The 26765-nt window shown below is 39.9% G+C and overlaps 1 protein-coding gene across 3 annotated transcripts; it reads left to right on the top strand.

The window, feature by feature from the left end:
* Window positions 1–63: 63 nt before the first annotated feature.
* On the top strand, window positions 64–26763 carry SSMEM1 (serine rich single-pass membrane protein 1). Of its 3 annotated transcripts, XR_009541918.1 has the most exons (4): window positions 64–107; window positions 7467–7521; window positions 24180–24284; window positions 26194–26763. XR_009541918.1 is itself a non-coding variant. In XM_060156683.1 (3 exons), exons 2-3 carry the CDS (start codon window positions 7467–7469, stop codon window positions 9572–9574), a joined length of 510 nt encoding a protein of 169 aa, XP_060012666.1. In that variant the 5' UTR covers window positions 90–107; the 3' UTR covers window positions 9575–10140. The 3 variants fall into 3 exon arrangements, 1 of the variants encoding a protein (XP_060012666.1); XR_009541919.1 differs by lacking the exon at window positions 24180–24284 and having other exon boundaries at window positions 80–107; XM_060156683.1 differs by lacking the exons at window positions 24180–24284; window positions 26194–26763 and adding an exon at window positions 9120–10140 and having other exon boundaries at window positions 90–107.
* The last annotated feature ends 2 nt before the right edge of the window (window positions 26764–26765 follow it).

The following is a 26765-nucleotide window of genomic DNA, read 5'->3' as shown; positions in this document are numbered from 1 at the left end:
AGTTACAGGAAGTACGAGACTCTTTCTTCTCGCGAGAAGAGAAAGGAGGGACAGGGGCTAGGAGCGTTACCAGGGAAACAGCCGTTGGATTTGTGGCGCCAGCTCAGGTGAGGGGAGAAAGCTCAGCCGGAGAAATTCAGACCAGGTTCTGAGCCCGCAGTAAAAAGTAATAACTATAAGAAGCGGAATTTCTATATATTAATATAACTTTAGCTTCCTTAGGGCGCTTATGGACACATTTTTTTTTGTTTTCGGTACGCGGGCCTCTCACTGCTGTGGCCTCTCCCGTTGCGGAGCACAGGCTCCGGACGCGCAGGCTCAGCGGCCATGGCTCACGGGCCCAGCCACTCCACGGCATGTGGGATCTTCCCGGAGCAGGGCACAAACCCGTGTCCCCTGCAACGGCAGGCGGGCTCTCAACCACTGCGCCACCGGGGAAGCCCTATGGACACATTTTAAAGCAGATTTTATTAAGCAGGGTGGCCAAGTGTAGGATACAGAGTACTTGATGATGGGTCCAGACACCATCAGCAATGACAAAGCATTTCTCATACCTCTGTGTTTAAAAAAAAAAAAAAATTAAGTGTTCTGACCCGATGTAAATTCTAAAATATCCGTGTAACGAGGGTGCAGCAGTAACAAGAAAAACCAAATTGTTTTGTTAAAGTTGTTAGTGGTTTTGAGGGGTTTTTTCCTAAAAAAACCCACTCTTTACTTTTCCTGCATATTCTTTGGAAGAATTTCTAATCCTGAGGAAAAGGTTCATCAGGGAGTTCAGTTTGCTTTTTTTTTTTTTTAACATCTTTATTGGGGTATAATTGCTTTACAATGGTGTGTTAGTTTCTGCTTTATAACAAAGTGAATCAGTTATACATATGTTCCCATATGTCTTCCCTCTTGCGTCTCCCTCCCTCCCACCCTCCCTATCCCACCCCTCCAGGCTGTCACAAAGCACCGAGCCGATATCCCTGTGCCATGCGGCTGCTTCCCACTAGCTATCTACCTTACTACGTTTGTTAGTGTGTATATGTCCATGACTCTCCTGTCACAGCTCACCCTTCCCCCTCCCCATATCCTCAAGTCCGTTCTTCAGTTGGTCTGCGTCTTTATTCCTGTCTTACAGTTTGCTTTTATCTAACAAATACAAACGCCCACAATGTGCCGCTGAGCCGCGCGAGGATGTGAAAATAAAATCTTCCCTGGTTACCACTTGGAGGAGCTTAACCCGGGGGAGGCCGGTAGGTTCTGTAGAAAGGCAGGTGAAGTGGGGCGCAGTGAGCCCCGAGGAGTCGCGGCGGGCTCAGCCCTGGATCCCCGCGAGCTTCCTGGAGGAGGCGATGAGGGCCTAAAGCAGACCGGCATGGTCCAGGATGCGTGCGCAGGGTCTGGAGACTTGCTCGTGGGGATGCAAAGTGTGCCTCTAATAAAAACATCATGCCGTGTCATAATAAGCTAACGGATTGTTACATCTTGTACGTCCCAGTGACCAAAATTTTTTCCTAAAATGCTCCTAAGTTCCAATAGAAGAAAATGAAGTTTCCTTGTGGTATTGCATGTTAATGAAAATCTGCAGGTATGCTGTGCTCTTAAAGATGTAACCAATTTTTTTGGAGTGGAGTTTTTATATTTTTTAGATTGCCTTAGCAGCAATGGTGTTTTGCTCTAGTTTTAGATATAGAGATGAACTAACTTGAAAATTGTGCAAATGTACAAAGTTAGAATACGAGTTTCCTCCCCAACCCATGTCTGACTCTTTCATAAGAAGAAATTGTGCATGTTTGATGTAATTCACAACAGGTACATCTATGTTTTCCCTCTTAATGTAATCTATGAATTACTGTGCATTTATTCAAGGCTTAAAAAGGAACACGACTACTACCTAAATTAGATGTATTGTTGGCATTATGTATTAGTTTGCTAGTGTTGCCATAGCAAAATACCACAGACTACGTGGCTTAAACCACAGAAATTTTTTCACAGTTGTAGAGGTTGAAAATCTGAGATCAAGGTGCCAGCAGGATTGGTTTCTCCTGAGCCTTGTGTCCTTTGGCTTGCAGATGGCCCCTTTCTCTGTGTCCTCACATGGCCTTTTTTTCCTGTGCTTGCACATCCCTTATGTCTCTTCCTTTTCTCATAAGAACAAGAGTCATTTTGGATTAGGTCCCCATCCTTATGACTTCATTTAACCTTAATTACCTCTTTAAAGTCCCTGTCTCCAGTTATAGCCAAATTGGGGCTTGGGGCTTCAACATAGGCATTTTGGGGAACACAATTCAGTCAATAATACATTAGAACTCTGTATGTTAATTTACAATGATATGATATATATCAAAGAGACTGAAAAAAATGAATGGACACCTCAGAGACTTAGATTTTAAAGACATTAAAGTACTTCCCTGGTGGTCCCTGGTGGTCTGCGCTTCCAATGCAGGGGGCATGGGTTCGATCCCTGGTCAGGCAAGTTCTGCATGCCATGTGGTACAGCCAAAAAAAAAAAAAAAAAAGACATTAAAATACTGTATTTAAAGAAAATACTGTATATACAAGTTTCAGGACAAAAAAAAAATTATGGCAGAATGCACCATATTAAGATATGGGGCATATACCTTAAACTTTCATAGAAGTGATTTAGACAGATCTTCCAAAAACTTAGTAATCCAAGAAATGTTTGTCAGTTCCTGTCATAGTTACTGAAGAATATGTCATAATAGGTTGCCAAGGAAGTTGTCGTACACATGGAGTGAAGTACTTCCCAGTCTTCTTCATCCCTTTGAGGGGAATATGTTCAAGAAGCCATCATGGGAGACCTTTTTTCTTTATTTTGGGAGGTGGATCCTCCCCCCATACCTACAAGTTTTGCCATTCCAAATCAAGATTATGAATGCCAGAAGGGTGACTCTTGTGAGACAATAGGGAACTTCCTGCTTTGGTATTTTGTCATTTTATTGGTCTTCTCCCAACCATTATATTGGTTCTTCTCTCGGGCTTCTTTCTGGGTAGGATATCCTTTTTCATTTTAAATAATATATTTACTGTATACTAGGGGATTTTCCATAAAATAAATTTATTTTACATTGGTGAAACTACTTTTTAAAAGTTTGTCTTCTAGTTTTAAAAATAATGCAGTATCATTCTAGAGAACCCAAGAATATAGAAAAGGATGAAGAAGAAAATTTAAACTACTGTAATCCTATTTCCTAGAGATAACCACTGTTAACATTTTGGAGTATGTTCTTCTAGTTTTTTTCTTTTTCTGCATCACAGTATATCTCTCTTCATCTGTCTGTCTTTGATCTTAGATGGTTGGCATTATATTTTATATATTTTTATAACCTGCTTTTTTAAACTTAATATTATATTGTAATCATCCCTCAAATTATATTTACATAGCAGCACTCTTAACGACTACATAATTTTGTCATGGTTGCACCATAACAAATCTGCAATTTTGAGATATTTAGGTTGTTCTCAGTTTGTCCAAATGCTAAGTAATACTGGGATAAACTTCCCTACTGGTTAATGACCTCCAAATTCCTTTTGTAGCTGTGTAATTCTAATCAAAGATACAGAAGTTGTCATATATAATATAGGATACATGTTGTAGGATTTTGGGTTTTTAGAATGAGGCATTACATTCTCCACATAGAAAAAGATACAGAACTAAACTAAACAGAACTAAAGTCACCACTCTAGACCACCTACCAGGGGAAAAAATGCCATCCTAAGGAGTGAGATAGCCCACTTAATCAGGGCTGTGATGCTCCCACATATTATGAGTAACTGAGGTCTTATAAATTGCTGATGTGGAATCCTTGCTGACCATTAATACCAGGCTGATGATTAATAAAACCACCACTGGGTTTCCCTGGTGGCGCAGTGGTTGAGAGTCCGCCTGCCGATGCAGGGGACACGGGTTCATGCCCTGGTAAGGGAAGATCCCACATGCTGCAGAGTGGCTGGGCCCGTGAGCCATGGCCACTGAGCCTGCGCGTCCCGAACCTGTGCTCCGCAACGGAAGAGGCTGCAACAGTGAGAGGCCCGCGTACCTCAAAAAAAACCTCAAAAAATAAAACCACCACCATTTAGCATTACAGCCAGAGCACTAGGCTGGCAATGGTCAGCTAGGCTGAATGCTGTTATCAGCTCTAGATGGAGAGGAGGAGGCTTGTTATGTCTATGCCAGCTGGATTCCATTGTAATAATCAAAGTCTCTTCCCCTCATCACCTCCTCCCCCTAAAAAGAAGTTTCATCTAAAGTCTAAATGCTTAAGATAGATACTTTGCCAAAAGAATATTTAGAATAGTGATAGCTTATACATGTCTTAGACTCCCTAGCTAAGTACATTGAATTTGTCTAGCCTGGCAAGAAAAGCTACTTTAGAAAATTAACAAAAAGTTGAAATTGATTCTTGGCAATTTCATCATGAAGACCCCCTTGAGAGGTCTAAGTTCTTTCTCTGCTCCCTTGCTTGCATCAGCTTTTGGAGTCACAGAGCCCTGAGCTTCAAGGACCTCAAGAGAGCTTATGGTCCAGCCTCCTGCTTGTAGGCAAGTAAGATATCAGTATCTATCCTTTGTATTTTTATTGATAAAGCCCAAAGAAATTAAGTGACTTGTCCAATGACACATGAGTGGTTATGACAGAGAGGAGAATAGACCCAGGTTTCCTGCCATATCATTTGTTTGTTTCATAGCATAGTTGAAATGTTGAATTATATCTATTCAGTGCTGATTAAAACCTTAATTATCTTAGAGGTTTTGTCTTTCACTTTGTACCCTTATGGCAACTATAATCCACTCAACTGCTTCTTCTAAAGGGTCCCAGATTTGAAATCTGAGAACCACATGAGAGCTAGTCAAAAAGGATGGAATTTTTCCTTCACTTTGAACTTCATTTTCTCCGCTAAATTATGAACATTTATTTACAAACCTTGAAGTAATGGTAAAAGCGTGATGGAAATGTGGTGGTAATTACCCTCAAACATGAAGCACACTGATTTCCTCTGGATTTGCCACTATCTAAGATGCATGTACCCTTTTGCTCTCAGAGATTATATATACTATATTTAGTTTATATATATTTTTAGTGTTTATTCAGACAGCTAGTGCTGGAATTTTTCCAAACAAAACCAGTCCAGGCTCTTCTTTTTGCATATGTGGAAACTGAGCTTAGGAGGTGTTACGTGGCTTGGTAAAATCACAATGGAAGAAAGGCAGAGCCATAGCCCAGATCTCACCACTGTCCTACCCTACACTTCAGGGCAGGCACTTCTGCTGTTTTCACTCAGCTGAGTCACACACAAAGACACTTAATAAAATGCTTTTGGTAACCACAGTTCATATGATTCCACTTAGCTTGATGTAAAATCTTTCTTTTGATTTTGTGATTACCTTTTGATTTGACATCAAGTCAAATATGGAAGCTTTCCGTGAAAAAGATATAAACCTAATAAGTGTTTTAAAACACTTTCCCCCCTGAATTACAAAAGTACCCATTATAGAAAATGTGGACATTATAGGAAAGTAGAAAAAATGAAATAAAAACCACTCCAGATTATATAGAAATAATCAACTACTGTTAACTTTTTAAGGTTCATAAACTTCTAATATTTTAATAATCATCTCTATACATTTTAAATTTAAAATAAGGCCACCCAAAAACATTTTTAAAAAACAGGTATCTTAAAAGAGGATTTCACTGAAAGCTTTCAGAGAATGATTTCAGTAACCCAGAAAGCAAAGAGGTACCTCGTTAGAGAAACTTGCCTACCATTGTGGAGATCAGGTATTAAGAAAGGAGTGGACCAAAGATCTTAGATTGCAGTTATGAATAACCAAGTGTGGTACTTTTCAACCCAGAGACAGTATGACTTTCTACATAAATTCATTTTTTCCCTAATTGTAGACAATTTTAAGAATTAGAAGGAAAAAAAATCAGTTTCAACACTCAAAGCCACTATTGCTAACACTTGCGTACATCCCTTAGTCTTTTTTCTTTTCATATTTTTAGCTAACTTGTGATCATACGGCATATATAAATTTGCATCTTGATTTTTAACTTAATATTATAACATTTATTTCCTCATGTTAGAACATACTTTTATTATAATTTTTACAACTATATATTGTATGATTACATCATAATTTATTTAACTATTGCCTCCTTTTTAAAAAATCTATTTATTTTTGGATGCATTGTGTCTTCGTTGCTGCGTGTAGGCTTTCTCTAGTTGCGGTGAGTGGGGGCTACTCTTTGTTGCAGTGCGTGGGCTTCTCATTGCAGTGACTTCTCTTGTTGTGGAGCACAGGCTCTAGGCATGAAAGCTTCAGTAGTTGTGGCACGTGGGCTCAGTAGTTGTGGCTTGGGGGCTCTAGGGCGCAGGCTCAGTAGTTGTGGCACGTAGGCTTTGTTGCTCCACAGCATGTGGGATCTTCCCAGACCAGGGATCGAACCCTTGTCCCCTGCATTGGCAGGCGGATTCTTAACCACTGCGCCACCTGGGAAGTCTGAGCCGACTTTTGAATTTTGTATTTATATTACCCTAATTACATTGGGATAAATATTTCTGTACGTAAAACTGTCTCTCTTTTAGAGTTTATTTCCCAGTGATAGATTCCCAGAATTATTATGTGCCAAAAGTGTTATGAGTATTTCTAACATACTTGATATATTTTGAAAGAGTTGCTTTGTATGCATATCTTTTAGCAAAACCATTTTCAGCATCAAAAAGTGGGACACGTGAAAAATGGGACAAATATATTTATGGAATATTGGGGCAGAATTAGAACTATTCAAAGAAATCAATTTCTTCTAGTTGCCATATTCACAGGTAATATATTATGGTTGCATTGTGGAGGAAAGTTTCGGAAGGATTTAGGAGATATAAGTCTATGAATTCATATAAAGATCTTAAAGAATTATCATAACATGACCTGATAAAATGTCCTTTAAAAAGTAATTTAAAACTGGGACTTCCCTGGCGGTCCAGTGGTTAAGACTCCGTGCTTCCACTGCAGGGGCGTGGGTTTGATCCCTGGTCGGGGAATTAAGATCCCACAAGCTGTACATTATGGCCAAAAATTTTAAAAAAAGTAATTTAAAACTAATCCTAGTACTATCATATCTGTTTTTAAATGACATTTAAACGATATTTCTCTATAAAATCAGTGAGTATAAGAAAACTTTGTAACTAATAGCTTCTCATCAGTATTATTTTCTCTCAATCTTTGTTCCATTTTGCTGGGTTCAAAACATTTTGGTAGATCCTGCTATCAAAGCATGGTCTTCTTAATGGGCAGCAGAAGTAGGATCAAAATAATAGGAACTCAGTAAGTATTTATTGAACTGCACTGTTTAAAATTAGACATTGTCAAAGGGCCCAAGGCAATAGTGTTTCTTAACAAGTAAATACGAGGGAAAAACAACCAACTGAGATCACTATTACTAATCGATATTTCTGAAACAGATGTCTGAGAAGAAAAAGAATGAAGACAATGGGACAAGCAGTTCGCTAAGTAAAGGTGAGAGCCAGTGCATATTTGATATTGGACTATGATGAGAGAAATATGTGTTGTGTGTGGAAAGCAAACAACAGAGGTAAATAGCCAAGAGTGTTATAGAGCCTCCCAGACCTGTGGTGGCCCACTGGATGAACACCTTGCTTTGGTGCAGAAGGACTGCTTAGCTACTTCAGCAAAGCTGCTAGAGGCTATAAATTACTGTTAGGTAGAGTTCAAGCTGTCTTTTCATTCCTCAGCATTCTCCCGTCACACAGCTTGCCTTTCACACACATTTATTGCTAGTGTTACCACAGAACTATGAGCTATATATGACATCTTTTTCAATAACCTATAAATAGTGGTGTGCTGATAAATGTCTAACAACTGGCTCTCCAAAAATGTGTGTATATATCATTTAAAAGATTTTGCTAACATAAAGGATGTATATCAGACAATTTACAAATAATAAAACATATAATACACTTTATGGTAAATTCCATATAGGCCACTGATTCTCACAAAATAGTTTTTTGATTATAGCCTTAGCCAACCTATAGCTGCAATAGATGAACGAGTGTAGTTCTAATATGCATGTTATTGATACTTTCCTTTAAGTTAAGGAGTAAGATGAAAGAAACAGAAAGATGTATGTTGGAACTGAACTTGGTTGTTAATGATGTATATGACATCTTTGTTGAGCTGGATAATAGTTTTAGAATACTCTGGAAGAATATTTCCTCATTTTTGGGTGCTATTCACAATATAGCGGCTATAGGCATGACACCTTTAAATGTAATCTATGTCAGTAACATGTTCTCCATTACTTTAAGTCTAGACAATCAAGAAAACCATAAGTGAAGACCTGATTCTTAGTGCTTGTTGATTTTTATTCCCACCAAAACTAATTTCAGGTTACCAACATGATGTCACTGAACATAGGAGTTAGGAAGAGATGCACAGTAGCACATCATTGCATAGTATTTCTGATATCCAGAGACAACAGACATAAATAGTAGCTTCAAGAGCAAACCTCACAATAAAATCTAGTAAAATAATTTAGGAAGTGATGAGTTTTGAGTATTTATTACATTTATTTGTAACAAATTGATTTAGTGATAAGTTTATACAATTTAATTTTTACCAATAACTATGTTTAACAGCCATCTTGCAAAATTCCTGAAAGTTTATCAGTTCTTGTGAACTGGCTGGTGTGAGCCAACTCCAGCACACCAGTGTATAAAGAGAAGATCCTTTTTAGTTTTCTGCTACCCAAATCATATTCATATACACGCTTGCGTCTTTAAGCCGTCAAGGCAAAGGTAAAAAGGTCCTTCTCTGGAAAAGTTTGGAGACCTTTCCCTTGATATTATATCAAGTGTCCATGAAACTTCAAAAGTAATATGTCAAGCATCTATCTGACCCTTTTGGTTTTTAGGAGTTTTGGTATGGTACTGGAAAATGAAGTCAGCTGCCAACACTTGCAAATGAGTGGGGAAAAGTGGTGGCTTGGCAAATGGCAGCAAAGAGTGAGCGCACGCGATAGGCTTCCTTTTTAGGTAAGATGAGATTATAGTAACCAGCAATGTGCCTAACTTGTTGATTTGTTTCATTGTTGTTAGCAAGCAAAGATACTTCCTATAAGCGGCAAAACAAAGATGGTGCCAGGGATTCTTTGCAAATGATGACAAAACCAAAGCAGAACCAACTTCCTCTTGTAACTGACTCAGAAGTGGCTTTGGTCAATGCATATCTTGAACAAAGACGAGCGAGGCACCATTCTGAATTCAGCCGGGTGAATCAGACACAACCTGACAGTGATACTACTGAGTGTGAGAGTGAAGTATCTAACTCGGGAGCCTCCTCTTGGAAGGAGAGTGAAAGTGAACACCACCAATCACCAGCCAGTATTAAGAAGAGAAAAATAGCTCAGAGGCAAAGGAATATGGGAGGTTGCCAAATCAGGGAAAGGCCCTGCCTCCACTGCAAAGCCATGAGAACCAATGAATGGCTGACCCGCCATTTCCTTCAAAACGCTTCGGTAACAACCCCAATGCAGGGAGATATTCAAGAATGAAATTCTGGACCTGGTATTAACATAAAATTCAGTAAATTTTGAATTTTATCTAGTCCTTACCTTACTTGAAGCCAAATGAAAGAGATGAATAAAACACAAAAAATGACCAGAGCTCTAGGTGAGGAGGCTTTTACAATAAAGTCTCTCTACTAACAACAAAAACATTCTTGGAATGCAAGAGATAAAATTTCAGATAGGGCTTCCCAGGTGGCACAGTGGTTGAGAGTCCGCCTGTCGATGCAGGGGACACGGGTTCGTGCCCCGGTCCGGGAGGATCCCACATGCCGCGGAGCGGCTGGGCCCGTGAGCCATGGCTGCTGGGCCTGCGCGTCCGGAGCCTGTGCTCTGCGGCGGGAGAGGCTGCGGCAGTGAGAGGCCCGCGTACCGCAAAAAAAAAAAAAAAATTTTCAGATAATTCTTTGTCCAAAAACAGACCAGTGAATTTGTTTATGGCACCATTGGAGCATCAAAGATCTGTATCCACTGTGATTTTTTTTTATTCAGAAGAGCACAAGACAGATACTTTATGCCTTGAGTGTATGTATTTTGTTTATATCTGTAATACAAATAAGGAACCTCTTTGAAAATATATTTATGTTTAGAAACTATTTAAATTTATTCATATGTTTTGATTATCTGATTGACTGAATGAATTAGGTAATGTTGGTTGGAATAGAATTGGCTCATATTCTCCAGATCCATATTTACAGGTGGCTCTACCTGAGCTGTATTTTTTTTTTTTTTTTGGCTGCGAGGTTGTGGGATCTTAGTTCCCCCATCAGGGATTGAACCCAGGCCCTCGGCAGTGAGAGCGTGGAGTCCTAACCACTGGACCGCCAGGGAATTCCCTACCTAAGCTGTATTGATGCACATGTGTCAGCTTGGGGCTGGTGAGGAGGAGCTGGAATGAGACTGGATTCCTAGAGTAGACCAGAAGGACAGCTGGGCCATGGGCTGTCTGTGGTTATTGTCCAAAGGGCATGACAAGTATTAAAGAAAAAATTATTCTTACATGTGTTAAAATGATAAGGAAGACTTTATTCAAGACTATTTGTAATAGGGGTCCAGTCTATTGCAACTGGGGAGAGAAGTCAAGCTCAACTCCAAATACAGCAAGTTCAAGTGGGGATTTATAACCAAGGAGCAGGGTAAGGGTGTCAGTGGATGGAAAATTACTAAGAGGAGCCATCAAGCATAGGGGGATTTCTACTAAATTGACCTGGCATGATTCTTGCTAAAGGCAGACCAAGGACTTATACAGCAAAGGTAGAGGATGAGGAACTTGATCAGATGTCAAGGGTGCTCAGATATCAAGGGTGGGGGACTGTCACTAAACTTACTTAGCAGAATTCTTGCTAAAACTGGACTGGGCAGCCAAAGACAGGATGGGCGCCAAGGTTGAGATCTGGATGAGAAGAGGGCTCAGAAGAGCCTAACTCAAATTTGTCAAAGAAAGAGTCTTTATTGAAAGTTAGCCGCAATCCAGACATAGTTGGGGCTGAGTTTTCCAGTTAGGCGGGGACCCCAGTGGTGGGGAATTCAAGCAGGCCTAGTAGATGGGTGGCTATTCTGGAGGATGGCAGAACCCCAAGTGGGATATCAAACAAGGCCCAGATCCCAGAGAAGAGGGCTGACAAGGACAAGATAAGCAGCAGGGGCTCTGTGCTGGAGTTCAAAGAAGGGTTTAAGTGTTAGGGACGAATTTGGATACTACATTGATAAAGACTGCAGCTTAATACTAAGAACTGAGCCTTTTATGGGGTATTGGGAGAAATACAACAGAACTATGACTGTGGGCTTGGGAGTTACTCCTGATAATTTCAAGTTCCTTAACTAACGGCAACAAAGAGACCCGGGAGGCAATGTGGAAGTCCCAGCCATTGGAACTAGGCCGCTAGAATCCAGGACATGGGGTGACATTTCTCAGCTTATTTGTGGAGACTGTCTTATTCAGATTTCCTCAGGATTGGAACAGGTCTGAGGCTGCAAGTGAAAAGAGGACAACTTCAGGTTTCGACTTCAAGCATCAACCTTTTCCACAAAGACTTCCTTTACTTCTTGATTTTACCCTCCTCCACTTTGTCCCCTCAGGCAGAACTCACTGTGCCCTCCCTTATGCTCCAATGTACCTTGAAAAGTTCTCTATCTCAGCACCCTTAACATTTTAATGCATGTATTTGTTTGTATATATATATATATATATATATATATATGTATATATCTCCACCCTTAAAGATAGAGTCCATGACTTATCTGTATCTCTGTGACCCAGCACAGGGCCAGAAAACATGGAAGATAAATAATGCAGTTGAATCAATATGCAGAGGGATTCATGAATGCAAAAGGGAGGAGCTGAGGAAAGCAGAGGCAGAGAAAGCAGGGCAGGGGCCAATATCTAAAATTTAGTGAATGATTCTGATATTTTCTAACTTTATATGATCAAGATGCTTGTTATCTTGTTTATTTAAATAGCACCAAAACAAAATCCAAATACCAAAAGCCAAAAACACAAACTCAAAATATAGTAGTAAGTTGCAGGGGCAGGATTTAGACCCAAGTCATCTGACTTCAGAGTTTGGGCTCTTAATTACTGTGATCTTAGCCATTATTCTCTGAAGATGGAAAAATCCTGATTTCAAGGTAAGTCAGTTGCCACCTCCCACACAGCCATAAGTGATATCCAAGCTGATATAATCTCATCAGGAAGAGGACAATGACTGTATTCTAGATAACAGAGTACGATGGGTCCATGCCCCAAATGTGTTGCTTGTGGATCTAAAATATAAGCAATGAACTATTATCCGAAAAGTCATGTATGTCAAAGACTACTACTTTTCATGGTCTCATCTATGGGGCTAGCACAGGTCAGAGTTGGGGGGTGGGAGATAGCTGTCCACTGGAAGAAGGAATCATGGATGAGTTAAACCAGGGGCTATAAATATGAAGGGATTAATTAGGGTAATTTGTAAGTACGTTAATCGAAAAACAGACCAAACACAGCTGGGAGGACAGCCAAAGCCAAAGAAAGAAATACACTGAATCAGAGGAATAAGGCAAGGGCATTGTAAGATGAGGAGCAAAAGCATGGCCAGGCTCATTGGAACTGAATTAATGAGCAAGGTACAGAACACGTGAAGTGGAAGATAGTTCGTGAAACTAGGGCTGCAAACATCAGTTGTGGCTTGGTGTTCATTGTATTCAGAGCCTGTGTGAGCTGTCAAGGTGGGGCCCCTGGGCTTCGTAACAGTCCCTTCTTCAGTCTGTCCTTGCTAAATGGGAAAAACTTGGGCACCTGTGGTTTTTATGGTAGAAGGTTGTAACCTGTTTGGGTAGCTTGCTTGTGGGGAGGCATGGAATTCTTGGGCTTGCTTCCTATCTGTGGTCCATCCATGCAACTAAATGGTCAGAACTGACCTGTGTAGCAATGTCCACCTACATCAAGCCTCACAACTCTTGTCAGGAACTGTGAGGGTGGGAACTATGGGATGCAGGGAAGTTTTTTTTTTTTAAAAAACAATATATTCTTTTCTCTTTAAAATTTATTTCATTTATTTATTTTTGGTTGTGTTGGGTCTTCATTGCTACACGGGCTTTGTCTAGTTGCGGCGACTGGGGGCTACTCTGTGTTGCGGTGCGCGGGTGTCTCATTGCAGTGGCTTCTCGTTGCAGAGCATGGGCTCTAGGTGCGTGGGCCTCAGTAGTTGTGGCTCATGGGCTCTAGAGCGCAGGCTCAGTAGTTGTGGCACACGGGCTTAGTTGCTCTGCGGCACGTGGGAGCTTCCTTGACCAGGGCTCGAACCTGTGTCCCCTGCGTTGGCAGGTGGATTCTTAACCACTGCACCACCAGGGAAGCCCAGGGAAGGTTTTAACTGAGATGGATGTGGCAAAAAATGAGAGTATACACATAGGTGTTTGGAGAGGGGTTGGGGAATAGGGGAACTGGAAACTATAGCTACATGGTAGATAGTCTCAAACTCTGAACCTCTGCCCTCCAAGATTGGGTGGTGTGGTTTTGGTGGAAGGAGAGGCAAGCCAGTAGCAATAACAGCAACAATAATAATACTGATAATAGGTGACATTTAGAGAGTGCTTGCTATATGCCAGACACCAAAGTAAGCATTTTATAAGGATTAATTTACCCTTCACAAGCTTGCATCCAATTTTATGGATGATGAAACCGAGGCTCAGGGAAATTAAATGATATACCCAAGGTCATAGAGCTGGTAAGTTGGGGAGTTGGGTCTTGGGTTTTGTCTGATCACAAAGATTTTGTTTTTACTGTGATGATAACACATTATCCATGTTCTTAATGAACAGTGATTAGATAAGAACTTGAGAGACCAGACCCCAAATACCAAACCGAGTCCAGAGGCTAGAGAAGGACTGTTCATGGAGAATGGAGCCAAGGGTCAGAAGCTGAGCAGAGATGGGAGCAGTTAAGTAAAACAGGGGAGGGCTGACACTGTTCAGTGCAGAGGCCTTAGCATCATCTTACCTCATTTGCAGTGAGTAAGGCTGGACAACTATCAGTAGATCAGGCAGAAACTCAGGGTGGGCTTTTGAAAAAAGAAGGGAAATGGAAACTTAGCTGAAAGGGTTGGTGAAGGTAAGAATGAGCTTTGTACTGAATGTTGAGGAATAGGAGGCAGTAGTGACTAGAGCAGTGAGGTTGATGGCCAAAGTTTTGAGAGAATTGGGGGAGGACACCATCAAGAAAACCACATAGCTACAGCTCCTTCCACTGTTACTGACCCTCCTGCCTAGGGCCCCCAAAAGGGTCCTCCTGCCTGGTGTCATTGGAGCCAACAGAATGAGACTGAGTTTGGTTCAAAAGGAAAGGAAAGTTTTATTCTTTGATCAAAGAATGGGGAGGTGTGACCTCTCGCTCTAGAGTCCACACTCTTCCCAACAGGCTCTGGGCAGGGCTGCTGTGTAGGGATCTTGTCAGCAGGGAGGGAGGCAGAGATCTTGCGGGGCGGGCACAGCTGCTCTGCTCAAGGCTCCAGATTGCAGTGCTGGGTGCAGTGCCTCTGCACACAGCCTGCTGCCGCCGCCATCTTGAATTGCAGTGTCGTGCGCAGAGCTTCTGCCCACGGCCCACCGAGCTGAGGTGTCCAAGCGGCCATTTTGCACTAGCAGCTCTGGGCTGCAGTGCCGCGTGCGAGGCCTCAGCGCGCAGTACGCCATGAGCAACTGAAACTAGGCGAAGCACAAAGGAAAAGAAAAAAAAAGGTTAGACTTTATTACCCAGATTCTATTTTTATTTCCTGGGAATTTTTAATGGGCTTTGCTGGTGACACCACCACCATCCCTTTCTCTCACAAAAGAATACTATCTGCCAACAGATTCCAGGGTAGTGTTTTCAAAACAGTGACCCATTAATAGACTGTGCAATCAATTTAGTGGGTAGTGACTAGCATTTAGTAACAAATGAATAGAAAATAACAGTGTCGCACATAATAAAGGTAAGTATTGTTTTTGTTTTAGTGTGTGTGTACTGAGTTGCAATCAATGCAAAATGTGTTTCTTACTAGGTAGGATAGAAAATAGGAGCCACCGCTCTGGAGGAGTTTTCTTTGTCAATTTTCTGTATTCGCCAGCTATTCCACCACGTTAGTGAAGGCAGGTGTCACTCTATGCATTCGTGATTGTTGTATGCTAGTAATTAGTAAATCGTCACTCAGAGACTAAAGGATGGACCAACTGTCTAGATTTGTGAAAAGCTTGAATTAAATTATACAACTTTAAAAGAACTTTAGATTTATTATTTTCAAATAGAGTAAGTGAAAGCAAGCTAACCAACTGTTGCCTGGTACACAGGGGTGGGTTTTGCCTTGGTGAAAAAACAAGAATAATTTGTAATTGACATTTCAAAGAAGCCTTAGAAACAGGCCAGCCTTTGTTTAAATCATAATTACCCTGTTTGTATGTAAAAGGATACTTCTAAAGCTTTTCAAAACAACTGGTTCTTTTAAGTAGATAATTATTCCCTTTCCAATCTTGTTTACACTATTCAGAACTGCAGTGAATTCTTTTTTTTTTTTCCATAGATAGTACAAAGGTTAACTTCAGCCAGCCCTTCCTCAAATTATCACAAATTCCCAATTAGTGAATTCTAAACAGGGTTTCCCTGTAACAATATACCAAAGACTTGTATGATGTGTTCTTTATTGCTTTGAATAACATCTGACAAGTTTCCAAGTACCAGGCCACCTGGATATTCTCTATCTGTCAGGAACATATGGCCACAGAGGTGCATTGGAGGGTAAGAGGAAATACAAATCAGGCACAAACATGCAGGGGTAGTGAAGGAGACAAAAGGGAGAAAATGTCCCTCCTCTTTTTTTTAGTATCTAATACCAACTGAAGTGTACATTTATAGGCACTTTTTACTGTAAAGAAGAGTTGCACTTTAAATTTCACAAAGCTACAGATGGAAATAGAAAACCGAACTTTTTTGTATGAGACTGGAAGTTATTAGAGAGGCCCAGAGAAGCTGGCAAAAAAAAGACGTATTCCAAAAAAAAAATTATACTTGTCCTTTTTTGCATAACATTTCTCACTGCAGATCTCCACTCAGTGAACAAAAGGAAGTGCATGAAATACTTAAAAACAAAAACAAAAATGTTATAATCCCAGATTATAATCCCAAACAGTTATAAGAACTGTTTTCTAGTTCTTATCTTTTATCTTCTGAGCTTGGCCTCTTTCACAGGCAGGCCCTCAAGCTGCCTGATTACAGGGGCCTGTAGTCTATAATTGTCTTTGTTTATTAGGGCTCTCTGTCACTATGAAGTTTCATGTGTTCAAAATCTTGCTTTAGCAGTGAGAACATCAGGCAGGGAGCCAACTCTGCTACTCATTAGTGTAAACCAAAAGAGGGAAGCAGGGAGATAAAAACCAGGTCCCAGTGGAGGGGTCTGCAGCCAGGGTTAGTAAAAGTGACGTGGCAGGTCAGAGAGTTGAATGAGACAAAAGCGCTTGGAGAAATGCAACTTAGGGCCAGAGTCTTTTTGTCTCTTTTCTTTGATTGCACCCCTTCAGATGCAGCAAGTGTCTGTGGTAGCCTCCATCAATTGTTTTCCTTCTGTTCCAGCTCCCCATTTTGTTCCACTGTTCTCCTTCCCTTATAGGAATTAGGTCCCAGTCGGTCTAAGGCAACCAGGGTGGTGCCATTCCCCTTGTCAGTGAGTGGTTCATGCATGGGCATGTGATCTAATTCTGGAAAGGGAAGTTTGCTGGTGGGGTCATTCTGAGAAAAGTCTCTTCAGTCTTAAAAAAGACCTGCACTGTCCCTTTTCATTTGGCGGGTGATGTTGATGACTTCAACTGTGACAGGTACCTGTGTCCATAGAACATTAGTCTAAACATATCAAAGTGAAAATATGGAAAAGTCTCGGTCCTGAGCTGCTAAATTAAGAAATTCTGGAATCATCCTACTTTTGGACTTTTTGTTAGGCAAGAAAATTTCCCTTATTAATCATTTTAAGTTGGCTTTTCTTTTACTTGCAGCCGTTATGGAGTCTTAATCATCTTTTATCCTCTATAATTTCTAGAGCAGCTCCTTTTGCCTATTATAAGGTGCTCAGACGTTAAATAAATACTAAGTAAGTACATGTACTCCTTTGATGGAGCCTGTGGTGGTGATGCTGAGAGCTGTTAATAGCTGAGAAAAGGTCTTTATAAATGTTGTGGACTTTTTGGGTTGTCATCTCTTTTCTTTTCTAGGAGCCTCTTTTTTTCCCTGATTCTCATGCATGTTGTTACAGTGTGATCCTGCCTGTTTCCATCCCTTCACCCTGTCCAGTCATTGATTTCAGTAGGACTTTCTTCCAATCAAAGTTCCTTCATGAGAATTTGGAATTGGGACCAGGAGAGAGATCAGTCTCCTGAGGTGACTGGACTTAGAGCAGAGTAGGTTTTCACGTTTCCCTTCATATAGATTTGGAAACCAGGGAAAGCAAGTTGTAACAAGAACAAAAGAATGAAGCAAAGAAGGGCAGAGAGATGCAATGGAAAGTTCTGATGGTTTTCAAGTCCCTGGTTCCAGTTAATTCCTAAGGCCAATCTGTTTACCCTCTCATAGACATCATGACACTTCACTCGTTGGCTCTTATAGTAAGTTCCCCTTTTTGCTTATGCTAACTCAAGTGAATTTCTATTACTGGAAACCAAAAGAATCCTTAAAACAGTGGTGTGCTGGTAAATGTTTAACAATTGGCTCTGATTGTTAAAAGCCCTGATTTTGTAGCACTTGCTGATTTCTGTGATATAAATACTCCCACTGTTGCTTATTTCACATTAACAAAGTGACACCACTGAACGTTGAGTTGGGAAGAAATGAGCATAGTGGCTCTGGTGAGCTGGTCTGTGACAGCTCCAGCACTGCCTAAAGAATACAACACACAGGGCTTCCCTGGTGGCGCAGTGGTTGAGAGTCCGCCTGCCGATGCAGGGGACATGGGTTCGTGCCCCAGTCCGGGAAGATCCCACATGCCGCGAAGCGGCTGGGCCCGTGAGCCATGGCCGCTGAGCCTGCGTGTCCCAAGCCTGTGCTCCGCAACGGGAGAGGCCACAACAGTGAGAGGCCCGCGTACCACAAAAAAAAAAAAAAAAAAAGAATACAGCATGCTTTTCAGAAAGCATGCTTTTCAGAAAATCATCTGTGTTAAGTGGGAGGTTCGAGGATATATACACTGATGGCTGCTAAGCTGGGAATTCCGGTATTAAAATCTTTTAATTAATTTTAAATGTGCAGAGTCTTGGGACTCAGGGAATAGAGGAAGTAGGATTAAGTTCTTAAATATTGAAAAAAAAACTTTAAAAAGTATTATAGTGATTTGGGTGTATTGGGACTAGGTGGGAGGTAGGGAGCTTGGACTGAGGAAGGGAAAGAGGCTGGGAGTGTAGCTGGAAAGATGGGGAAGAAGGTGGCCTGTGTGAGGGCAGGGTCCAGGCCTTGACAAAAAGGAGAATATCACCTTCTGCAGGTGAAGACAGGCATTCTAGGGATGAGAAGCCAAGGCTACCTGGTACCCCAGGCCACCACACCAACAAAGGACTAAATTAGGTCATTTGGCTGTCATCTGTAAAATCTCCTGACCTGCTTTGCTTTTGTCTGAAGTTCCTTTAAAGAGGGAAAAGCCTTTTATTACACAATTAAAGATAAGATAAGAAGGTATAAAATGTATATGCAGGGTTGGAGTAATACATTTATTGCGAATGAGGTCAAATAATCAATCAGTAGGTCTGGCATCATATCCTTCCCTCCTTTTGAAGAGGGGAAGTTGGGAGGGGTGGAGAAAGATGGTATCAGGACTTTAAGAAGCCCCTTCCAAGCCTTGCCACCTTCCCACACTTGATTCCTCTGCCTGAAACACCAGTCACCAAATCTTCAAATGTTGGACTCTTCAAATGTTGAACTACTCCTCAATTTTAAGACCAATCTCAAAGATCACCCCTCTAACATTTTCTGTGGATCTCCCAGGAAAGTTGGTTCCCACAGTTGAGACCCCTGTTGTAGCCCATCATATCTTGCTATCATGAACCCCCAATCTTTCCTCTCTTAGGTTTGATGTTCAAAAACTGGATTTTTGGACATTATGCATTGACACTCCTAAACCCCAGAACTTGGATTTTTGTACTTGAGCTCATGAATGAGCATTTCAGATGACTGTATTGTTTAGTTTCAATGGCATCAATATCTTTGTTCACTGGTGTTTGTACATCTATTTGAATAGTTAGTCCTTGACATTTATACATGGAAAAATGAATGTGTCGATGTTAGTGATAAGAAGAATAGATTTTATAGATTTAGTTCACTTGAGACAAAGCTGGAAATCATTAGACATGCTGGAAGGGGTGCATTTTAGCATCAATTACATATTTGGACTTAAGCCTGTTGACTCTGCTCATTTGTAGAAAAAAAAAGATCAAAATTAAAGAACACATATAAAATGCTGGAAAATATATTCCTGAAGAATATATCTGAAAGGTGATGTGAACTAATTCCTTATATAAAAATTAATTCCAGATGGAACAAAATTGAAAGATAAAACAAGGAAACCATAAAAGTACTAGAAAAGTGCACTAGTAGAAAGTATCCTAATCTCAAGTAGGGAAGACTTTTCCAAGCACAGTACAAATAAAATCCAGAAGCCTGGGCACTAGTGGAAGAGTGTACACTGTTAGAGCCTTCAAGAGAAGGATTTAGCAATTCAAATCTAAAAACTTACAGATATGAACCTCTCACCTACTATTCTACTTCTAGGAATTTATTCTAAGGAGATCATCATGGATATACACAAAGATTTACCTAGTATTTATATTGTTTCAAATGATGAAAAATTAGAAAAATCCTAGTGTCTTCTAATTGTCAACTGGTTAAACAGAACAAATCCACACCAACCAAAGATAAGGGGAACATTGGGACTTCCCTGCTGGTCCATTGGTTAAGACTCTCGGTTTCCAATGCAGGGGGCGAGGGTTTGATCCCTGGTCAGGGAACTAAGATCCCACATGCCATGCGGTGCGGCCAAAAAAAAAAAATTAATATACACTATTCAACAACTTGCCTTTTTTGCTTATAAATATACTTTGACATCATTCAATGTAAGTTCATAAAGACCTATGTCATATCTTTTTAATGGTTGCATAGTATTCCATTGTATAGCTCTATCATAATTTGTTGAATGAGTTTCTTATCAATGAGCATTTATTGGTAACCTAAGTATATGTACTGACATGGAAAGGTGTCCAAATTATATATATATAGAATGTATATATATTTCCTTTCCTTTCCAGCTCTAAAAATGTATGACTGTGTGTAGATGCACTTTTAATTTAGAGTTGCATGGTTTGGCTCTGAATTATAAGCTATATTATAATTATACTTTTAATGTATACATGTTAATTGCATCTCTCCATCTACTGTAAATTGTAAGCTCTTTGGAATGAGGGGTTATCTTCACTTCTGTGTTTTCCAAAACGCCTATAAAAACGTTTGGCACTCACTTGGGAAAACAATTTAGCAGATGCTAAAAAAGTTAAACATAAGAGTTACCCTCTGCCCCAGCAATCCACTCTTTTACTTACTTAATTCATTAAATTTAAATTTTGAATATGATTCAAAATTTCTGTCTCTTTTACATCAACTATAGTTTTTTTCTTTTTACCTTTTGGCCCCCTTTGCCCAAGTAATAATTTTTTTTAGCAAATCAGGAGGTTTTTTATTCTTCGAAAAAAAGTTTCTTGACATTTAAAAAAAAATCTTGATGAAGATCTTGAAAGGAAATTTCTAATTGCAAGTAATGTCAGTGTCATCTTTTTAAAATTTTTGATTCTGTAAACTTTATATACAAATGAAGCAACCACTAAATTCTACAGCTTTAAAAATTACATACCTGTTACCATCGTTTGACAATTTCATCAAGAGAATATAGATGAGAGCTTAGCCAAAAAATTAAAAACACATCTTTTTGGATTTGGATTTTCTCAGGGGAAATAGCCCACAACACTGCATCTTTTGTTTGAGCATATATGGCATCTCCCCTGAGCCTGGTCTTCTCCACATATGATAGAAATAAGTGTGGAAAAGTAAATGTAGCAAGTATTTGTTTTAGTGAAACCTTTAGAACCTGTGTCTGAGGCTAGATTGGACACTAAGCCCAGGGACTTATAAAGGCCAAGCCTGCGCTCTGAGGTTTCAACCCTTGATATTCCTTATGAGTTGAGAAAAATAATGATTTCACCTTTGTGTGTGTGCAAATTTATGTGTTTTTTTCTCATTTTTTAATTGAAGTATAGTTGATTTACAATATTGTGTTTGTTTCATATGTACAGCATAGTGATTCAGTATTTTTGCAGATTATACTCCATTATAAGTTATTACAACATAATGGGTATAATTGCCTGTGCTATACAGTATATCCTTGTTGCTTACTAAATATATGTTTAAGTTAAAAAGTAAGTTCGACAGTATGTATAGTCTGTCTAAAATTTTGGAAAAGAAAAAAATAAGCTGATTAATATATACACAGAAAAAAAATTTCTGATAAGATGTATATACCCAACTGGTAATAATCATCAGAGATACAGATTGGGACAGGGCAGGGGGCAACATGAGAGGTAGTCATATTTTTGCTATAATTTTCAGCAATATTTGAATGTTTTTACTATGAGAATATTATTTTAGAAGCAGAAAAATATGTAAAAAGTATACAAAGGCAGTATAAGAGTGTTCCTTATAATATGCTTTGAAATAGTGAAAAATTGGATGTCATATACAAGGGATTGGTTAAATAAATTATAATATATCCATATCATGGAATATAATTTAGCTCTCGCCCAAATATAGTATCATCTCACACTTACAAAAGTAACCAGTAATAACAGTATGTTTTTATATAGCTCAAACTGTTAATTATCTCTAGGGATACCTTAACTTTCTGAGTTATTTCTGTAATATGTCAGTTCTTAATGAGCAACATGAATTATTTTTGCAATTGGAATAAAGGACTATTATTTAATGCATATTGAAATTAGGAATTTTATAATATATTTTAGCTCTTAAGAATTAACTACCCTACCCTGTTATATCAGGTAAATCTATTGTTTAACTTTTATGCATTAGACTTTTGTATACATTTCCAGGAATGTATAATGTATTTTAGTTGAAGACTATTTATTTAGATATCACTTTTTTTATCTCTAGATCAGTGCTATCCAATAGAAATTTAATGCAAGCCACATGTGTCATTTTAAATTATCTAATAACTACATTTAAAAAAGTAAAAGGAAACAGGTGCAATTAATTTTAATAATATAATTTATTAACCCAATATATCTAAAATACTATCATTTTGACGTGTAATGAATATAAAAATTATTAATGACATGTTTTACATTCTAATTTTCATACTAAGTCTTTGAAATCTGGTGTGTATTTTTATACTTGCAGTATATCTCAATTTGGATGCTAAATTTCAACAGTTAAAATGTCCTACCAAAATATTACGTTGTTTTTAAAGGAAGAATATTTTACACTGCTTCAGTTTTTAAATTTGAGTTAAAATTAATTAAAAAAATTCAATTCCCCAGTCACACTAGTCATATTTCAAGTGGTCAATAGCCGCATGTGGCTGGTGGCTACATTCTTGAAACAGTGCAGATATAGAACATTTCCATCACTGCAGAAAGTTCTGTTGGACAGTGCTAGTCTAGACATTGAGCTCTTGACTGATAAAATCTTATTCATCTTTGGAGTCCTACAACTTAACAGTGCCTGTCACATAGTAGGTATTCCATAAATGAGGGATCCATTCATGGAAGCTGAGCTGGGGTGATCATAAATGGGAACCTGATGCAGACAGAGAAGGATGAGAAGACAGATCTTCACAATATGGTGTTGGGTGGTTATCTTCCAGCTGAGGAAGGACAAATAGTTATTGTACTGGAGGTTTTTTGAGCTTGGTGTTGCAAACAGCAAATGATCTATGAATTCTATTTGTTCTTCCCAACTGACTTGATAGAAACAAGAATTTGTGTAATGGACTTTTAGACCTAAGTAAGCACAGAGGCTGTCTTTGGAAGAAGGCCAGGGCCCAGTGTAAACTGGGTCCCACTGGATTAACATGGTGATTGCTGGTGGCAGGTGAGGGCAGCAGAGAACCACCAGGGTCGTGAGCTTTGAGGAGCCCCAAGGTATGGGTAGGTGGGAAAATGAAGTATTAAGGTGAACCCAAATCAGGAACTCACAGACCAAAAGGAAGGCCAAGGCTACAAAGCACAGCATCAGGAAGGATGCCAAACCCAGTTGGGACCAAGGTATAAGGAAAGATGCCAGGACCTGTGGTTTCCCATCCCACCTTAGAGGGAGGTTTGGTCTTTTCTTTCTTTCTTTTTATGTAAATTATAAGCAAATTGAAGAAAATTAAAGTTACTGTTAACCACACAGAAGTGTATAGCCAAATCACTTGTTTAAATTTTTGGTGTATTTCCTTCCTATATAGTCATTATTTTGAATGCATGTTTTGTTCTGTAAGTGGATTCTAAAAAAAACCACCTTAATATTCTGTAAACATCTTTCCATGTCTTTACATATTCTTAGTATTCTTATACATCATTAAAAAAATTATTTATTTATTTATTTATTTATGGCTGCGTTGGGTCTACATTGCTGTGGGTGGGCTTTCTTTAGTTGCAGCAAGCAGGGGCTACTCTTTGTTGCCGTGCGTGGCCTTCTCATTGCAGTGGCTTCTCTTGTCATGGACCATGGGCTCTAGGTGCGTGGGCTTCAGTAGTTGTGGCACATGGGCTTAGTAGTTGTGGCACACGGCCTCAGTAGTTGTGGCTCGTGGGCTCTAGAGCACAGGCTCAGTAGCTGTGATGCATGGGCTTAGTTGCTCCTCAGCATGTAGGATCTTCCCAGACCAGGGCTTGAACCTGTGTCCCCTGCATTGGCAGGCGGATTCTTAACCACTGCGCCACCAGGGAAGTCCCAAGAACACTTTTCTAAAGACAGCTATCATCTTTCTCTTTCTGAATTACAGATTCCCCAGGGATAGGTTGATAAAGAGGTGTTTGGTCTAAAATGGTCTTTTCCTAGAACTGAGTGGAAATACCTTGGATGACTGGACAGCCAAGAGTGTTGGAGCAGTGACCCAGGGTCTGAGGATGACTGCTCTACCCCTGATCACTCCTGGGGATTTGTGTAAGTCACTTCCCCTTTTGGGGCCTCATTTCCTCATCTGCAAAGCAAGGGGTCTTCAGTGGTTTCTTTCCATCTGGAGATTTCTCAGTGAGTCTCAAAAACAGATTTTATTGCGGTTGATGGATAGGTTCATGATGTGGATTGTGGTGATGGTTTCATGGGTATATACATATGTCAAAGCTTTTCAAATGGCATATTTTAAGAATATGCAGTTTATTGTATGTCATGTATATCTCGATATAGCTATCTAAAAAAACTTATTTTATCCAGCTTTCAGAATGATGAGGCGGTAGAAAGGATGATACTCTCTTCTGATAAGCATCTGTTTATATTGTCAGTAGCAGAGAGAAACAACAGTGATTTCTGGAGTTTTCCCTACAGCTTCCTACTAAGGCTTGTGCTTTCTCCTCCTCCAACTTCTTCTATTCATTAAAAAAAATTACTGATTTCATCCATTCCAGGAAATGTTCATTTTGTTCATCTCAGGCATCATCCTTGAGTCCTCACTCCTTTTTGGAATGCCCGAGGTTCAGGAGCAAGGGGTCTGAGCTTCAGTTGGATCCCCAATGTGGCTCTAGGCTCATCCCCACTGTCTTTTTCAGGAAGAGAAGAGAGCTGTCATGTCCCTAACACTTACAGTGAACTCAACTCGTTGGGTAGTAACTCTCAGCAAAAATTCCTCTTTGAAAGCATATTGTAAGGGAGATAAAACAAATTCCTACAGTGGAACTTCACACACTGTGACAATTGGGTGAGGAAATGCTCAGAGGCTGCTGTGGAGGTGGCTATCTGCCCCTCCTTTCCAACCTACTGGTATATACCCTTTTCCTGACTTCTCCTATGCCCAGTCAGGCACCAGTCACTCACCAGGGACTCTGATTCTTCCACTGAAATGCCTCTTGGAGCCCTTCTCATGCATTCCCAGCCACCACCCAGCCCAGATGCGTCGTTTAAAAATCTGGATTTCTCCAGGAAGCTCCTTGCTTGGCTTCCTGCTTAAAGCATCGGTTGTGCATGATTCATCATTCTCAAGACTGCAGTCACTTACCAGCTCAGAAACCTTCTGAGGCTCTACATTTGCTCCTTTCATCAGGTGTAAAGTCTTCTGCTTGAACTGTGAGGCCCTCTATCACCTTCTCGTATCTTCTTTTCATATTCTACCTTCTCCACCATGCCCAGGGTCAGGTCTGCCCAAGTGGGGCAAATTTCCTCCCAACTCTATCGTGTACCATTTTCCCCCAGTTCTCTACCTTTCTCATGTTTCCAAACCACCAGAAATCCATACTCTCCTCAGCAAATCCTATCTGCCCGTCTTTTCCAAGAAGCTTTTACTGATTCTGCAAGTACCTTAATTTCTTTCTTTCTTTTTTCTAAAAAATTATTTTATTTATTTATTTTTGGCTGTGTTGGGTCTTTGTCTCTGTGCACAGGCCCTCTCCAGAAGTATGTTAATTTCAATTCATATGACTACTGTCTACTTGATAGGTGCTGGGGACATGAGGATGAATTATGGTCTCTGCTTCTTGGTTTCTTTCTTCTCCCCAACACCCAAGAGAATGAAAAAACCAGAAACACCCGTAAAGTAGGTACTTGAAAATTCTAACCCAGGGATTTAGAGCCTGTGCAGATAAAGAATTTGACACTGAGTGAAATGGAGCAGGACCCTTTGGTCTTTGTCCCCCAGGTCCTCTGCCTGCCTTTTGTCTGTGGAAAAACTTTAGCCAAAAAATAAGTTTAATCAGAGAAGTGAGAACATGCAGAAACAAAGGAAAATAGTCAAAGGAGACCAAATAATAGTAGTTTAGTCATTAAGCATAGTCAAGGACCTTTAGTTCTTTCTCAAGGGCTATAGATAATATCCTGAGCCCTATCCTGTGAGCTGTCTTATAGATACTGAAACCCCCGCCAGGTGGAAGAAGTTAAACTACGTGATGACCAGGCTGTAGCCATGACATAAGCTGCCACGATTCCAAGAATTGGCCTCAAGGAAATGGGAACAAACAGACCCTGGAACTGAAGACCAACTATACTTGAAACAATCAAGATGATGCTGGTCAGACCACCTCATGACCAATTTCAAGATGACGGTCAGAGCTGACTGTGCTGTTTCTGCATGACAGCCCCCTCTCTCTGCCTATAAAATCTCTTGCCCCTGATTGTCGGAGTAGGCCTTTGGACAGATGTCTGCCCTTCCCTCACTCCCCCAACAGTTGTAGGCATCCAAAATAAAGCAAACTTTCCTTTCCATAAACCTGGCCTCTTTATTGGCTTTTGAGCAGCGAGCAGCTGGACCCCACTTTCGGTTACAAGAGGACAGATGAAAATTTCCTTGTGTCTGTTGGTTGATACTTGCTAGGCTGAATATAGTGTGTGTGAAGACTAAAATATAATAAAATATGAATCCTAAAAATAGAATGGTGTATCTTCTCCTTTTGCAATGAAGAGCATAGTCAGATCAATGTAGATGTATGTTTATAGACA

This window comes from Lagenorhynchus albirostris, chromosome 8 (genome assembly GCF_949774975.1).
Source record: "Lagenorhynchus albirostris chromosome 8, mLagAlb1.1, whole genome shotgun sequence".
Taxonomy (NCBI): domain Eukaryota; kingdom Metazoa; phylum Chordata; class Mammalia; order Artiodactyla; family Delphinidae; genus Lagenorhynchus; species Lagenorhynchus albirostris.
Note: the sequence above shows the minus strand (reverse complement) of the source record. Positions and strands in the feature narration are given on the sequence as shown.